We start from the raw sequence: 18,518 nt of genomic DNA on the forward strand, positions 1-18,518 counted from the left end.
GTGAAAGTCATACAGATTTGGAAAGACATGAGGGTGAGCCTATGATGACAGAATGTTCATTTTTAGGTGAACAGCAAGAGTAGCTGGCATTTAATAAAATCCCTTTGTAGGTGTTGACTGATGTTTTACAGCTAACTGAGCTTTGGGTGTGATTTTGTTCGAGTTCATTTTGAGAGTCCGAAAGGGCATTTTGTTTTATTTCTAGAAAGTTTGAACTTTCAGTTCGGTGCGGCACATATTTGTCAGACATAACTTGGTTAGACGCGAGAGCAGAGCCTTGTGTGTGAATCTTTTGAAGAACTTTCTTTTATCCCACAAATAGCCACATACATATCAAGGCCTTTGGAAATCAACAGACTCATTGCGGTTTAAAGTTAGGATTACTCTTTAGTAGCTTTATTTACTCTATGCGAAGTATAAAGTGTTCTGTTCAAACACACATTAGTTCTGTGTTAAGCAGACATGCACTCTGCTGTGTTCTGACATTTATATTGCCACAGGGAGCTTCTTTCCCTGGGGCCCAGAGATATATGATATTTGTCTTCAGTTTTTCAAATAACCCTCCTTTTAAGATAAAAAAAGATTTGATTATTGTATAGTGTGAAGTGTACCGTTGACATTATAATATGTGATACAGATACATATTTTGTTCATGATCAGTACTAATAATCCTGTAAATCAAACTGTTTGTTTAAGTGTCAGCCTCTGATTAAATAATTATCATTGAATAGCTTTTAATGAGACATCTTATGTCGACAAGTGCGGGAAGTACAATTAAAAACATGTTAACTGATTTTGTTACATTTTCTTTAGAAGCAGTCAATCAAATATGCTTACGTTGAAGTGTATGATGAATGTCTCAGAATGCAACAGCATACCATTATACATCAAATGTATTTATGCATTATACATAATTTTATCAATAGTTTTAGTCAATTTAATGCAATTATATTCCTGTAAACATTTCATGAATACATCTGTTTGTAGGATGTTTGTTTGTCTCTCTTAATGGATTCAGATGGGCAGGTAATGGTGGTCTAGTGTTTAGAGCCTCTCCATATCTAGGACACAGAATAACTACATACAGTATGCAGAAAGTTGACTCCTATGGGATCTCAGTGAGAACTGGGCGAGTGAAAGATCTTGTATGCAGATTTATTGAGTGCCTTGAATTTTTGGTTGAAATCTGTTTTTGCTCTTCTCTGTAAGCCACCGTCACAGAGGTGAGCTGTGATTTTAAATCGGAGCTCTGCAGTGTCCCTTATTTGATGTCCTGTGAGAGCCGGGCTTCAAAGCTGATGCTCCAGGATGGTGAAATTCGTGGGCACAGTTGAGCAGTGGCTGAGTCAGAAGAGACTGATGTGGATTTTGGGGGAAAAACTGACAGTTTGCGAATGAGTCTTGGGAGACTGAAGTAACAAGTTTACAATCTTGGGATCTTTAATCTGTTACTGGCAGACTAACTTTATAACGGAAAGTGTTAATGCAATTTTAAGGTTATTTGTATTAAATAGTTATATGTATGTATTAGGCTTTAAGCGTTTTTGATTTACACCTGATAAGGGCTTTCTGTTGTGATTGAAAAGGTCTTGGTAATCAACCTCAGGAAAGTTTTGCGGTTTGCACATTAACATTCTTTAAATGCTTCTTTTTGGCATTTAATTTGAATATTGTTGTGGTATTTTAACACCCTATTTTTTCTTTTACTTGAATGGCATCTGATATGTCTTGGATTTGCTAATATCAGATTGTTTGCTGGACCATTACAGTGATCCTCGCGAAATGTCATTTTGACATTTTTTGTCAGTGGAAAAAGTTAAAAGACCCAAACGGTGATTTGATATTGAGTCTCGCCCTAGGACGGAAATCGTGCCCAACATACAAACTTTTGTTCTTTCCTTCATCGGCCCTTTTCACACTGTAGCACACACACATCTGCTGTTTCCCAAACCATTGGATGCTGTATAGCGCAGGTGAGCTTCCTCGTCTTATTAAAGGTGACAGATTTTCACAGACATCACTCAGAGCACTCAGCGCTGCTTTTGATTCATTTATAATGTTCTACCTCGCAGACTCCTGCATTATTTACCGCGTCAGTCTCATAGCGATAAGAATTGTATTACTCTTGCCCAAGAGTGGCTTCCTCTCATCGAAGCACTTGGCGTCATTTGGCAAATGTTTCCTTGTCTTTATATGCCACAGTTGTAATGAGAAGTGTGCCAAAAATCTGATTTGTTTCACTTATACTTGTGTGCAATTCTTTAATGTTTGGGTCCAGTTGAAAGCATAAGCTGTTGTGTTACTTGCCCTTTTGTTTTGACTTTGTAATGCAACAAGACAACATGGGTCACAGATGGACGGAATGGTCACCCGGTCAAATTAAGGATTTAAGAGCTCTGACATATGTTTGCGTGTTTGTTTGTGGTACGTTGCCGCGGGTGTGTGTGCGTGTGGATGCTGGTGGCAGCTCTGTGACACGCATTAGGGATGCCCACTCCTGCCGCTGTGTTGTGGGCCTGTAGGGACACGCATGTGCAAACTGCCATGTTGAATCACTGTCTAATCCAATAACACCAGCGATTGCAGTCGCTGGATTGCACAAGGAGACAGAGAGAAAGACTTTACAATGACTTTAGAGCTGGTGTCTCACATAACATTGTTCTGTAGTTGTACTTGAAAACTCAATCAAATAAAATTGTAAAAGTATTACTCACGCACACTCTGCCATAACATTTTTACGTCAATAACATTTTTCTACGAAATGTTTCGTGTTTCGTGGCTTACAATAACATTAGAGATGTTTAACCATTGCTTGTGGCTGTTGCAGAACCAAATATAAACTGTTGTTTTGTAAACGTTATCTATAAAGAATTTATAGGTAGACATAAAAGCAAAAAACGCTAGCAGAATTTTCCATTGAAGATCACAAGCTTTTTGAGAGAGAAAGCAAACGATGTGAAATACAAGTGCATATGGACATGTCTTGTGTATTTTTGTCCTGTTAAGTGTGTCTGGATATACTCGTGGGTTTAGATCTATATATTTAGACTCGTTTGTTATGTTTTTAAATACTTTGTGCCAAGCAGTCTACAGTAAGTTAATCGCAGAATGTGAGGTTGTACAACATTTAGCCATTTAGAATTTAGTGTCGAGTCACCGCTCTTATTGGCTATTTATGTGTATGGACTAAAGTTATTCTTATTCTGGAACTTACACAGGAAATTATCAATGACTGCCATGTAAAGCGACCAACCGCTGTTTGTTTCTTTGGGGCAAAGCAACAAATTATTGTATCTATACCTTTATTTTTATCTTTGCAGACATTTGCTAAATAAATGAAGATGGTAATGTTAGCATATCACTTTGGAACCAAAAAACACTTCACTACATACAGTACAATTCACACTATGTATGTAATAAAACAGTATAGCAGAAGGGCTTAAGCATACACTGGAGTATTTTTCTCATTTCCTGTAAACAGAGGTATGGGGCTGATTTCTCTGGTCCATTAAGCTACGCCGGTTCTGTTGGGGTTTAAGAGTACTGTTTGGTATGCAGCCTCATACCGCTGGCCTCTTTCTAGCTATGCTGGAGGGCTCATGAATAGAGAGAAGATTTTTTTGTTTTAGCTTTGATTTCATGAGGATAATCAGTCACACGAATGTTATTCACGTCCCTGTTGATGTTAGAGGTGTGGAAAACTACATATTTTCCAAACCAGTTATTAGGGTTGTGTGGATGAAAACAGTTGATTGATCGGTCTTAAGGACATTGTCTAAAATTAGACTGTTTAACAGGTTCTCCTGACCCAGATTAGATACGATCAGACATTAAATTAAGACACTTTCTTGCTTTAAAGATCTGTTAGACTGGGTCTACATCTTAAGTCTTTTTTTTTCATCATTTTTTTGAGGATCTATTGACAAAAATCAAATTTGCTATACATAACTTTGTCTTCAGAGGTGTGTAAGGACCTTACGTTATGAAGCGTTATGTTTTTATGACCTTTAAAATGAGTTATTTCTATCTGCATACACCGCGGGTCTCCCCTTTACATGGAATTCACCATGTTCTTTCTACAGTAGCCCTTAACGGACAAACTGCTCAACAGAGCACATTTCGTAAATACGTTATCTCCTTCCGCAAAGAAGAGAAAACGTGATGACATTTTAGTTCTGTGTCAGCCGCCATAGTGCTTTGAAAAGGAGGGGTGAGGGACGGAGTGAGCCATTTGTTGCAATTCGCAACCTCTCCTCTAGATGCCGCTAAAATTCAGACAGTGGACACTAAAGTGGGGGAACCAAATTCAGGGTGTGTTTATTTGAACAAAGACATGTGAAGCTGTATCACTATAGCTTTAAATGGGGATAAATTAAAAAAACGTATTTATGGAATATTGTAGTGTATTTTATAAGTAATTTATAAATTATCTGTGTGCTTTACTTTTTTTTAAATCATGTGCCCTCATAATCTGTAATCAAAAACGTTAACCTCCTCCCCCTCAAAACGACTTCTCTTCACTTCCAGTTACCAGAAATGGTGAGAGGGCGGGGGTCCAATGATTGACTGACTGCAAACTGGCATTTAAATCTGCCTTAATTTTGTTAGCAACATCCAACTTCCAACGATACAGTCAGTTCTAGATTATCGAAATCAAGTTTCTCATTTCTGAAGCCATTTCACTCGGATATACGTCACGACGGGGAAAAGAAGAGAATTGCTACTACCTTTCATGTCAACTTTAAAGTTAATTTGAAGAAATTAATTGTATACATTTTGACGTCAGATGATCGCAGGCATTTCCGACTGCTTTCAAATCATCATTATAACCCTACCATTATGAATCTTGGTTAGGAGATTTGTGTTCTAAACAGTCTTTTATTTTTGTGCCTGATTTTTTTCTTCTTTTTTTAACAAAAAAATTGGATTGCAGCTTTAGAAAGGACAAACTGTCGTACAGCTGAAACAATACATTTACCCCTCATTAACTGTTTGTTGGATGAGTAGTCAACCCTCGTGACCCTTGTAGTTTTGATGTTTTTGTCATGTTTCACATTCCCGTTTACTCCCTGTTTACATCCCCCCCTGGTCCACACCTTGACCTCATTCCAGCAAACACGAGCACGCTGCTATCGTATTTGTTTAGCATTTGTTGACTTCAGGCTGCTTTGTGGCATCCAGATCCAAAGGTTCTACAGGTCTGCTTTCAAAAGAATATTCATCTCTGCCGTGCTTCCGGTCCCGTTTCTCGGTGACAGGTTTGAAAGAGAGAAATGACCCACACGGGGACGCCGGGGGTCACGCTGTGAAGGAGAGCAATGATAGCGATGATGGAGTCATTTCTTCTGAACATACAGCCACGAAGCCACTTTGTGCCAAAGCCTGAACAAAAACACATTTCCGTGAGGGTAAATGGATGATTATGTTGTTTGAACATGGAATAAATGGATGCTTTAAGCACACAGAACAGCAGCGATATTAAAGCACACTGTTCAAAATATTAGAGCTGCTCGAGTCAATTATCACAAAAGAACAATTTAGCGTCTCCACAGAGGAATAACAAAACCGAAGCAACGCATGCAGAAACATTGACAAAAGGGAACAATGGTCATTAGATTGCAAAACTGTCTTCCTGTTTATAAAATGATTCTCTGAGGCATCTCATGAATAAAATTCTTCCTTGTTGCAGGTTTTGAAAGATTGAATTATACCCGGTTCACATTCAGATGTAAGGTTCATTTATCAAAACATAACAGCACATCTATTCTTTCTTTTGTATAGTGTCATTTAACTTTCATGAACACCAGACAGAGTTTGAGTTATACTGTAAATGTTAATATACCAGTGTGACAATGTTGATAATGCCATTGGATATAATTTGATTCTTTTAGAAAATATACTATTTGCATTTACACCTCATGTCTCTTTTAAAGTCACCATGAAACGGAAGTTGCGATTGACTTCTTTTCTATATCGTGGCGTGTATCTGAGTGAAACGGCTTCTGAAATTGCCACTGGCCATTGGACAGTCAGTATAGTCCTACCTCTTTATTTTGTTGTTGTTGTTAAGAGAGGGAGAGGAGCTTAACGTTTTGATTAAAGATTACGAGTGGAAATGAATTAAAAAAAAATGATGGATAGATCATTTATAATAATCACTGCAACACTGTGTAAAACACCTAGAATTTTCCTGTTTGATTGCATGGTGACTTTAAAAAGGCTACGCGTATGCAAAAAGAAGTCTGCTGTGTTAAGAGGCAGCAGTTTAAGGCATCCCAAGATGCATTGCAATGAACTATAGAGAATTCTTGATTGCAAATTGAGAAAAGTTTTGGGTTCAAAAATAGTTCAGTGTAATAATAAGGATTCATTTTTTCCATTATTTTTGAATGATATGTGCATAAGTGCATTAGAAGACTGCGTCATAGCTTAGCAGAATACTAACGTCAAACTAGTGCACACGTCAAACTAGGGCTCTATCTGTGCTGCTTTCTCAACAAATAGGCTTGCTTTTGAGCTTCTATTTCTATTATTGGTGGTAGGCAGCTAAGCAACCTGCTGGGCTTAGTTTTGACATCACGCATACAATCCATCTCATGAATCTGTAACCCAGTGACAAACACTTAATACAGTATTTATGTATTCAACTAGTACATTTCCTCTTGTACCAAACATACTGTACCTGTACAAAGAAATATCATATATTGTGTATCTTTTTTTATTATTAATAGTATTAATAGTATTATGTAATCCTTTCCTGTAGCTCAGTGGTACGAGCAAGGTTGTGGGTTCGATCCCAGGGGATTGCAAATACCTATGTAAAATGTATAGGATAAAGCAATGTAAGTCGCAATGTAAGCTTCTGCCAAATGCCTAAATGTAAATGTAAAATTTTCCTTTTCGGTATCTTCCTATTAATGAAGTTCTTTCTGATTCAGATTTTTCTGCACAGACACAGGAGCACCAGGACAGTGTAACGCTGGAACTGATGACAGACGAATCCACAGATAAATGAAAGGTGCAAAAAGTTTAATACAAAAAGGTGCAGTCCGGAACAGAAGGTAATCCACAAGCTCAACATCCACGGAACAAAACCGGGTAATTTCAAAAGGTAAACATTCACGGAACAGGTTAAATTGAACAATACTAGAAAATGAACAAAGGCATGAGGAGAGTTTATATAGTCCGGATAACCAGGATGATAGGGTTCAGGTGCGAAAGTCAGCGGTCTTTGATAACAGGTGCAAGCAAAAACAATGAGGGACAGGTGAGGGAGTGTGGGAAAATAACATCCTTCGGCAAAAACGGGTAAACATGACTAGGGACAGACAGGAATTTCACAGACAGTGCAAGGCATTTGCATTTCAAAAACCTGAATCTGAGTCACCATTAATTATACATTTAATTGGCATTGCTAGGACCTCTGTTAAACTGTCTAATGTGTCACGACTTTCTTTCTGATTGAGCAGCCTTTTAAAGTCAGAAGAAGGGTTCATCTTTGGGGAGTAAACCAAGAAACCAATTGGAATAGTAAATGCCGCAGACCATCAAAGATTCATCGGACACAGCTTTACAGATTCAATTGGTTTCTATCACAATTTTTCTCCCAAGCGAGATCTATTAGAATTGAAATTTTTTTTCAATAGCTACGTTTTTTGCCGCGACAGGATAATAAAAGCCATACTGTAAAAGGCTCAGAGCCACACTGTGGAGGATTTAGGGGAGCAACGGAAGTGTCAGACCCGTGTCTAAGGGAATACAGCGAGGGTGTTTGGCCAAGGGAGTCAGGAGCATCTAAATGAAAATCAGTGTTGAGACAGACCAACAGAGGAAGAAGAAGAGAGAAAATATTAAAGTGGAGGGAGGGGCGGGCAGTGTGAAGGAGGGAGGAGACAAATAGACTTTCTTAACTTGGAAAGAGATAGAGCTGCCTTTCAGTGTAAGAGGGATTTATGGCCCAATGAACGTTCTCTCTGGGGAAGATCCATCCCCAGAACTGTGGACCAAAAAAGAGGCAGGTCAGCTCCACATCAATAAGTCACTTGGGGCCAGACTGTATGTGTGGCTGGAGAGCTACAGGTCACTGGAAAAAATGCTTCTACTGACAAAATGCTGGCCTCTCAAAACTTATAAATAACTACAATGTATTCTACAATATACATAAAAACTAAACAAGTAATTGCAGAAATAAACCATATGCCAAGAAAAGCATAAAATTTGACAAATTATATAGTGGCTTTTAGCATCTCTCTCTATCTCCCTCTCTATCTCTCTCAGCCTGTCTAGGTTTTTTTTGAATGTGATGGTTTTTGTGGGAGTAATAATGAACACATCACAGGTGAGAATGCCTGACCCCTGCTGGCTGAGAACGGTCGATGCGTGATATTTCCCATCAGCAGATTGTGTCCATCCTTCCTAATGTCTCCTCTGGACATCTTTGCCTCATGCTGCTCTCGCCAGCACCAGCTGGGCCTCTCAGGCTCTCCAAAGACAGCAATCTGAGAGGTCCCTTATCTGTTTCTGTTTGCTTCTATGAATGCCCTGTACATCTGAATGTGTACACATTTTACAGTGTGTTTATTCAGGGCTGTGTGAGACACTCAGCGGGTATAGGCAGGCTTTTCAAGTCTGCGGTCTTGTTTCTAACCTGGACTGTTTTCTCTCTCTCAATCTCTCTCTCTGTCTCTGATGCAGGCAAACCATCATTCAGACGAGCTACTCTGCCTAGCTCTCTTTCTTAATTCAAAGCAGGGGTAATCCTTAGTGACAGGCATCTATTACCATTGCTGTGACAATCTGTCACTCACAGGCGCCATGGTAACTACACTCTTTGAAGATGCATTACAATTAGGGGTCCTCCTAGCCCGAGTGGACACTTTGTGACGTTAACTAAGAGGGCTCTTTGATTAAGAGGCTTAGATGCAAAAGTAACACCGTGAACTTGGGGGAGAGCTCTAATGCAGAGGTTATCATAATACAAGATCAAATAATTTTTCCAGCCAGATGCTGCAAAAAAAACAAGGATGCATCGATAGACATAGACAGACAGATGGATGGGTTGGAAGTTGGAGTGCTGATAGGTGTGTGTGCGTGTTTTATTTGCATATAAAATATTCATAAATCTATTAATTATTCATGCTAGAATAAAATTATATAGAATATTCTAGAAAAGAAAGCAATGCATTTGTGCATAACTAAGTAAGACTTGTATATACGGTCGGTTTCTATAGCATTTGTGAGCTTTTGCACCAGTAAACATGCTCTGTTTTGCTGGAGTGTATGTTAATGTGTGGGTATGTGGAATGTGGGTGGATATCGGTCCTTAACATCTCAAGTGTAATTGCAAAAAAGTCATCCCTTTGAGCAGACAGGATCAGTTCCAATCTTCTGCATGCAATTATGTTATCCTGGCAAGACTCGCCATCAAGGACCAATCCGGTTGAATCCAAGGTCAGCTGCCCCAAAGATTAAAATATGACCAGTGAGCAAAGATATAACTGTGATGCACTGATGTTATTGCCCCAGTCTCTTTCCATCTTTTTGTCAGTGATTCTAATAATCTTTCCTAGGATCATTTAAATGTTTGAGGTTTCAAACAAATAAATGTTTATTTGTACTGACAGCGCTGTCATTTACGATGCGTATCGTAGTGCGGTTGGTTTTATTTGTTCTGCGCAGAGGTAGAGGAAGAACAGATACATTGGGAATATTTTGCTCACGGTTTTAACTTGTTTATGTCTCTTTTGTTGAAGCTCAAAGTGATCCAGTATTCGCTGTGAATTGTGTTTTGTAGAGTGGCAAATTTACATTTTACACATAAGGAATTGCACCTTTGGAGGTATGTTGAGTAATCTGATGGTTTCCTTTTTCTTACTGTCTCTATATATTTTATTTTAAATTAAGATACATTCACTTGAGATGCAAATTGAAATTAACTGATAAGATTAAATCTTCTTTTCTAATAAAAATAGACATATTAATTGACTTTATACTGCAAATGGAGTGAGAAAAATAAACTATAATCAAGTCTATTAAATTGAAGCTTGAATTAAGTTTACTTTTCTTACCCCACTGGCAGATTTTTTTGAAGTCAATGAGTGAATTTGAGTTTTTTAGGAAAACCTAATTTCTTAAAGGGCCAGTGTATAAAATTTAGCGGCAACCATAGGTTAGGTTGCGATTTGCAACCAACGGCGAATTCCTCCCTTTGGAAAACACTACAGTCTCATACAATTTACCAGTCACTCTTGTTCCCCAGTGAACACTTGTTTTGTTTTCATCGTTTCATGCTACATTCTCTTTCAGACTCCTGTTTTTCTTACCTTATTAGAAGAGGCGCCATATAAGGTCACACATTTCATTGTCCTTGGCTCAGCAGGGTCCATCTCCTCTGTCAATCAAATCCTGTCAATCATAATTTGTAAGTGTCCAAATCCGTCCCAGGTCGAATCGCAGTGGGTGTGCGTTCACACTCTAGTGCCCCCCAGAGGAAAGGGTCTGATAAAGATTCTTATTGATTGTTTGCAAAGGGATCTGCTTGAATGAGGGCTTTAACCTTCCTGTTTGTTGTGTAGCAAATGATCTATTTCTGTGGTTGCATGGCCAATCGGTTCTTTCTTGAATGTTTCTGCATAAGGTGAAAAGATGTCCCGGTTTCATGACTGTTGTCCTGGTGTCCCTGGAATTCACATTAAAATATTAATATGTCCTGACTTCAACTGTAAGGCTCAATGATTTCAAATGAGGATCCTCAATATACCTCTGGCTACAATTTCTGGTATGATTTGTAGTTCTCAGTTGAAGAAGAGTGCTGGGAAGCAAAGCAAGTGGATTTGCAGAAATTTTCATTTTAGAACATCTTTCAGCAAATCAGATTACGATATGGTTGCCATAACAATAAATTCGTGCTTGGCATTGCTGCCTGTTGTCTTCTCAATGCATTCAGTTTTCTCAGACTTTTGGTCCTAGAAATGATTTTCTGAATAACATTTTACAATAGGGTCGTGTTTGTTAACATTATTTAATTCATTAGCTAACATGAAAAAAAAATTTGCAATCATTCTGCAGCATTTTTTAAAGGTACAATGTGTATTAAGGATTAAAGATTTCTGTTCTATTGACAGGAATGTAACGTAATTAGTGCTGTCAATCGATTTAAATTATTATGATTAATTGCACATTACATGTTTTTAAATTTAGTTTTACCTTCTAATAATTTGACATTTAATCTCCAAATGAGTGTAGAGATTTCGTTAACAACATCATTTTATAAACAAAAGGCAACATTCTGATATTAGTACTGCAACTGAAGTCTCCATTTAATTGTTTATTTTTATTTAATTTAACATTAATTATAGCCAATTAAAACTGAAGTTTAGTATAACTGGGAGCTCTCATGACTAACAGGTACGAAATGTACAGAAATCGAATTAAGTTCTCAAACACTTAACATTCTTTAAGGCTAAATTCTAAATTAAATACAGATTTAAAGTTACAAAACACATTGATTTTATTTTGTTCGTTGATTGACAAGTTTAAGAATGCAGGCCCTTTAAGAGCTGCCGCTCTACGCACATCTTACGCCCTTTCCCATTTTCACAACTCTTTGGATTCACATAGGATTTTATTTAACATGTTGAAATCTGTGTTTAAGAAAATACTTGACAAAATGGGCTTTCTGACAGAATCTTGTGAGTTTTTGTTCAATCGAGAAGAGAACGTAATACTGATGCGCTGTCTGACAGAGATTCACTGACGTAGCCTTTAGCCCGTGACTGTGTACACCAGACGGAACCGCTGTCGCGTTGCGTTGTGCTGCATCTGAACCCGTCAATGGAACTGTTTCAATTGCGCTTAAATGGTTTAAAGGCATTTACATGAATAATAGTATGATTATATAATGTAAGCTAGACGAAGAATGACAAAACAAACGGATGCTGTGTTTATTGCGTTAGATATTTTATCCCGCTAATATGAAAAGTATGAATCTCATATGATAACGCATCAATGTTCACAGCCCTAAACGTAATATACATAACAATGTCTTCAGAGGTTTATAAAGACCTTACACAATGTAGAATTATGTTTTTATTGACTGAATTAGTTATTTTTTATCTACATACGTCGCAGATCTACTTACTCTACATGGAATTCACCATGTTGTTTCTACAGTATCCCTAAACGGACAAACTGATCTACATAGCGCATTTTGTAAATATGTCTTCGTCGAGCAAAGAAGCGAAAATCTTTGTCCTGTTTCAGCCACCGTAGTGCTTTGAAAGGGAGGAGTGAGCGGTGGAGTCATCCATTGGTTGCAATTCGCAACCTCACCACTATATTCCGCTGAAATCTCCACATTGCACCTAATCTTAGTTCATTTTAATTTCAGCATTTACTAATACATTTTTAAAGTTTTACCTGTTAACGTAATTTAATGCTGAATGAACGACAATAACTAACATTAACGAAGATTCATAAATGCTAAAAAACATATTGTTCATTGTTAGGTTATGTTAGCTATTTCTATTTACTATATTGTTAACAAATACAACCTTGTTGTGATGCATTACTATTTTATGAGGTGTGTTGGTTATCTACCTTTAATTTGACTGTAAATTCAAATGTAGATGTCAAAATCGACAGACAAGACAAGTGAGATGAAATGAGAGGGCTAAAACACTTCAAAACACCATTATGTTGCGCACTATAGCATAGTAAATTACAATGTCAATTTATAGCATGAATTGAAACTATGTCAATAAATATGTCAGTAGTTTTAAACCATTTTCTGTTATCCTCATCCTGGATTTAAGCTTTAGTACAGTTAGCAAGACGGTCAATAGCAATGCTAATTTACCTGTTAGTGCCTAGGGGTGTGCTTGTGAGACATGATCTTTGGGGGATTTCACATGTTGTATATGCTTTTTCTTCTAGAAACGCTGCAGCCTGGCTTTATAACCACAGGATGTCTCGAATTCATTCTGTTTCTGTGTCTGTTCTTTTTCCATCCTTTTGTCCTTCCTTCTGTCCCGTTTCCTTTCTTTCCCTCTTCCTTCCTGCATCTCTTCATGTCTCATCCTAGCCTCCCTCTAAAACCCAGCCAGATTGTTTTTCTTCAAAAACTCTTTTATTTCTTCCCTGTCTGTTCACGCAATCACTGGACGTCTGTCTGGACTTACACAGACAAACAAAATGGAAGCAAGAAGAGTGAGTGCTTAAGAAATTTAAAACTAGTATCATTCACACCCATCTCTGAAACACACACGGCAGAAAACACACAGACACGCATGCAGACGAGTACAAACACACTGCAGCCGCATCAGTTTTCAGAGCAGCGCTTTCTCCTCCACCCCTCCCTGCTCACCCACACACTCTCTCTCTCCTCTTTTGCTCGCTCTCCGTCGTGCATTCTATCACTTGCTCTCTCTCTCTCTCTCTCTCGTTTCCGTTCTCTCTAGCTTCTCGTGCTCTCTGTATGCCTGTATTTCTGCCAAGGTCTGAGTCTTTCAGTGTGGGAATGTAGCGACCCAGAGACAGGACTTCCTTTGAATTCTGGTGCAATGATGGATGTGGGACAGAGGCTCGGATGTTCACTGACAGAGGGGGAGAACTAAGGGCAGGGATTGGAAAAGGGATCAGATGGATTTTACCCTCCCGGTCGTCTCTGCCTGATCACAGCACATCACAGCTCTCTACCGTGGTGTGGATTACTGCTTGCCCGTGTCCACCGAAGCACCGCTGGACAGAGGAGAGGGAGAGCCGAGCCACATAGCCAGAGACGAAGCGCCGTGTCGGTGAGAGGGAGACGCAGAGCTGTCCCTTGAGTGGTGCCGTGCTTCTGCCGCTACCTGAGCTTCTTTGCACGCACGCACACACTTGCACACACATACAGAGGCAGGGCTGCGCCAGCCGCGACGACCGATGCGTTAATGCAGCTGTGAGAGAAGAAGATCTGCAGCAGGGAGCTGCCCTCGCTCAGGCACTCGCGGATATACAAGGAAAATTTGACTCTGGGGCAAAACACCTACAGATCCCGCAAACTTAATTTTTGTTCTATTTTTCACCTCTTTGGAGCATCTTGGGAATTACCGTAGGTTCTACAGAAGCTGAACTTAATAGAGGCTTGTTACCAGACCCGCTCTCTTCCCCCCTCCCAGAACCCAGTCCTGTTTGCTTTCTGACTGAGTGGGTCCGCGCGTATGTTTGTGTGCGTGTACGTGACTATTGGTGTTTTTTAGGCGTAGGTTTGTTGCACTCGATTGTATAGAATTAATATTTACATGTATAGGCTGATGTTTGCTGTTATATTCATATGAGATGTCGGTATTGCATGTATCTGTATTCGTGGTTGAGTGTTAAATTAATATTAATGAGATGCCCAGTTTTGGCTCCCTCCCCAGCTCCCCCCACTGCTTGCACTGCTTCTTGGCTTGGCCCTGAACCCCAGAAGCATGAGTGAGAGAACGGCACTTGGGGCCACCATGGAGACCATGACCCTGGAGGAGCCCGGGGGTGAACAGGCCTCTCCCCGGGCCCCAGGGCCCCTCCGCTGTGGCCCCTGTGCGGTGTGGCCCCGCCAGCAAACGTGGCTTTGCGTAGTGCCCCTTCTGATGGGCTTTGTGGGCCTGGGCCTCAGCCTGATGCTTCTTAAATGGATTGTGGTGGGCTCGGTGCAGGATTACGTCCCAACTGACCTGGTGGATGCCAATCGCATTGGACAAGACCCTATTTTCTTATCTAAACCCAGTGCCCCACCCAAGGGCCCTGATGGCTCCACATCAACCACTTCCGCAGTGCCCTCGGTGGCTCCGGGTTCGGCAACCCGGGCGGCAGAGGGCACAGGAACAGTGCAGAGGACTCGAATTGGGCAGTCCTCCAACCACACTGCCAGCAGCAGTAGCAGCAGTGGAGGAAGCGGCGGGGCGTTAGGGGGTGGCCCGGGAAACAGTGCACCACACTTGCATAACAGAGTGGGGACAAGAGTGACCAACTCAACCACCGCCACCCGAGCCACCAATCCCGCCCCACCGGGAGGAAAGGAGGTGACCCCACGCAGCACCACTGTCCGGAAACCCAACGGGGAGGGTGGGAACCAAAACACCTCACGGACCGGGCCGCCAAGTACGACCACTATGAGTACCGAGTCAACTGCTACGACAACCTCGACTCAAGCAGCCAGCCAGCGCTGGAATCACGGACGCTCCTCCAAAGGCCCTTCCACCAAGCCTACTCGGCCACACCATCGGTTCAGGACTCGTAAGTGTGCTTTACCAAATATTTAGGTATCGTTTAAAAGCATGAATGTTGGTCTGCAAACCGTAAACGCTTGTGTGCCTGTTACCATTCGGTTCATCCCATCGTCTGTGATTGGCCGTTATGAACCTGACGTGATTTCATAGCCACACGTTGTTAGGTTTGCTTATTTTGCGTGCTTACACTTACAAACCCCACAAACTTTGTGAGCACAAGAGAAGATGCACGTTTTAGATATCCGCTCAGTATTACAATAGAGGCAGTCATGCAGTCTAATAGTGCTCACGCTGCTGAGTTAATTTATTTCTGCATGGTAATGAGAAAGCATGTTTTCCGTCTTCCCTTCGTTGTTGTACGCTGTGTATAATGCGGACACAGATCTGCCCACTTCTACTGTGTTTCAGGAATAATGACTCCCAGTGTGGCTTTTTTGCCATAGCATTTGCACGTTTTCCCCATCCAAAATAGTCTGGTGTATCGTTAGACAGTGAGATTCTGTCTGATCTGAGGCTGGCTCACAGCTACAGATGCGGAAGGTGAGAGAGGGCTAGAGAGAGGCAGATAGAAAGCAAAAGAGGAAGTGTAGAGCTGGAGAGGGTGCCGCTCTCGTCCTGTCAGTGGAGATCAGGTCGCAGGGTGAAGATTCCATTTAGATAAGTAAAGATATGAGGACTGCAGTAGGTTTGGCAGGTAGACTTGAGGCAGCGCCTGCATGCTGTGACAGATACACACGCTAGGAAATGAATTGCCAAGGAGAAAGAGAAGTGGATCTGTTTTTTCCCAATCTTAGATAGGGAGGGGTTGCAAATAGAAAGTGATGTTTACAATGTAACTTATGTGTGCATGACTTCATGCATGTCGATGTATGTTTGCGTGATAACAATCTGTGGTTCATTCATGAATCCTATTATAAATCTGAATTCAAGCCGGGAGGTCGTGATTTCCAGACACAAAACTGGATTTTGTTTCATGTTAAATCAACGAGCGAAAAAACGACAACATTTTCCCGAAAACAATAATAGGTCTGTTTATGTGTGCTGCAGTGAGGAATTAGCATCGGTCTGCATGCTAATTCGATGTATTCCTCTAATCAAATCCGCAACGTTGTTTATTTATAAAACAAGGTGTTAAAAACAGGCCATCAATTTCGTGTGTCAGCAGCAATTAACCAACGTGGAGTTTGAATGTCATCCAGCCCAGGGACTTCAGACGCCCCTCGCAGCACATATAGCTTTAATGCATTTCCACATTACTGCTTCCACTTATTCCTCAATAATTGTATCTCGGAGATCACTGAGAGGTTTATTGCAAATACGAATCCATGCAGTTAACCTTCCTTTGTGTGCTTTATGAGGAAAACAAGCCAAGAGCTGCATCTATAAGCCCCAGGGCGACATTCTCATCATGGCTGACTTTTATAGAATTTTATTTTTTATTATGTGTGAATATGTAAGCTGCATCCAAAGCCTTCGTTAACTGTGAGAGAAGAGCATACTGCATGTGTAAAGAGAACCTTATATATAATTTAAAGCAACACATTCTATCTTTCTCAGTGTAGTGAATGTTCTCTCAAGCTGAAAGCGCCTTTGGGTGAATACTGATAAGGGAGGGATGAGGGGGTCAAAGGGGGCCCCGAACCTGAGTGCAGAGTAGAAGAAAACATGGATACGGTTGGGGTTTTTGCAGACCACATGGCTGTCTTTTTCGGTTATAAATTTGTTGGCAGTGTTTCTGACATGCAGGCATGAGAACCGTGGACAGAAAGCCCGGGTCTTTATGACAAATTACCCCATTAAAGTGCTACTGAATTGAGTAAAGTGCCCCGCAAGGCGACTAACTGTAATATTTCCTTTATATTAAAGAAACCTGACGTAGAATCGTTTCGAGATGGTTGGTGCACAGATTCGGTTTTTGGACTGGATCTGGAAAGAACAATGTTCTTGTTGGACCAGAATTTGTTTTGTGGGCAGAATTGACAATTGGGAGAAGAGTTGTACTGTAAGTTGGAGTTGGTTTGTGGTCTGCATTGAGGATAAGAGTAAGAAAATCAATACTTTGAAGTATTCCAATATCTTACCTTATAATACAGTGTTAATGTTTAATGTGACATTGTCGAGAATCAATACTTTTACATATTTTACAACATAATACAATTGGGCACAGCTCCACAATCCAATGCAGATATAAAAAACACAAGTGAGTCAAAAAAAGCAATATACACTACCGGCCAAAGCTGAAAACTTCCACTTTTGGGTTAATCTACTCTCCACAACGTCATTACAGTGGTAAGCCAACAAAGTCAAAAGGCAAAAAAACAGGTCAGCCTGTTTCTTCTTAGCAACGGCCTGCTACAGCACCTCTGATAGACAACTTTAAACAATTTTGACCATTTAGAATAATCGTAAAGCCACCAAAATGATGGAATACTATTACTATTGTAATTATGTTGTGATAATAAATAAATGAAAACTGTTATTTTGTGAACTTCTTGAGTCATCACCCTGAGATGCTGCTTTTTGCTTTAAATGAATTCCCGTCTATGCTGGATTCACTGGCTGCATTTGTTCTTACCCAGGTCATTCATTTGAAAACATTTATGAAAAATGTAATAAAATTTAGTTTTGTAATAAAAAATGTGTTTGAATACGTTTGTAAAACTATATATATTTTCAGGTTTTTAAGGTCAGTATAAAAATAATCTCAATTGGCACTATGATTTTGACTGGTAGTGTTTATGACAATTGTAAAAAAACTATTAATGATCACAGTCGCATATTGTTGAATTCTGACCCAGATATCAATATAATATTGAATTTTCTGTTGCCTGCTGGTTTCCGCTCCTTAGTTCTGGAACACTGTGTTGGGTAATGCATCATATAACACAAGCTCTTTACATCCCTGCATGATCTCTTCACTTCAAAGGATCTTTAAGGCGATGATAAAATGCACCACATTTATGTTGGTTATATGTAGATCATTTCATTTTTACAAAATGTCATATTGAAGTCATTTTAAACTGTGTCGTATATATGTCATAGGAGCCTAATGGATCAGAGAGACTAACAACATCTGAACATCACCCCAATGAGAGCGTACAGTATCTCTCATTCATGTCTATATTATCTCATTGTTCTGAAGGATGACACACAGCCGTCCATTAGCCGCAGCACTGAAACACGATCTGGTCGTCTTGTCCTTACCTTCAGACTGCACATCAACCTCCGCCCTCACATTTCCTACTCTGATATTATCCCTGATTCTCGCCA

At 40.0% G+C, this 18,518-nt stretch overlaps 1 protein-coding gene across 2 annotated transcripts in view; it reads left to right on the top strand.

Annotated features, from left to right (window-relative positions):
* Positions 1-13,459: 13,459 nt before the first annotated feature.
* Positions 13,460-18,518, top strand: part of nrg3b (neuregulin 3b) — a 124,094-nt gene continuing 119,035 nt past the window's right edge. For both annotated transcript variants that reach the window (XM_056771532.1, XM_056771533.1), the window contains exon 1: positions 13,460-15,255. In XM_056771532.1, the coding sequence (XP_056627510.1) occupies positions 14,451-15,255 (805 nt within the window). In that variant the 5' untranslated portion in view covers positions 13,460-14,450. The remainder of the gene's footprint in view (positions 15,256-18,518) is intronic.

Source organism: Triplophysa dalaica, chromosome 17 (assembly GCF_015846415.1).
Source record: "Triplophysa dalaica isolate WHDGS20190420 chromosome 17, ASM1584641v1, whole genome shotgun sequence".
Lineage (NCBI taxonomy): Eukaryota > Metazoa > Chordata > Actinopteri > Cypriniformes > Nemacheilidae > Triplophysa > Triplophysa dalaica.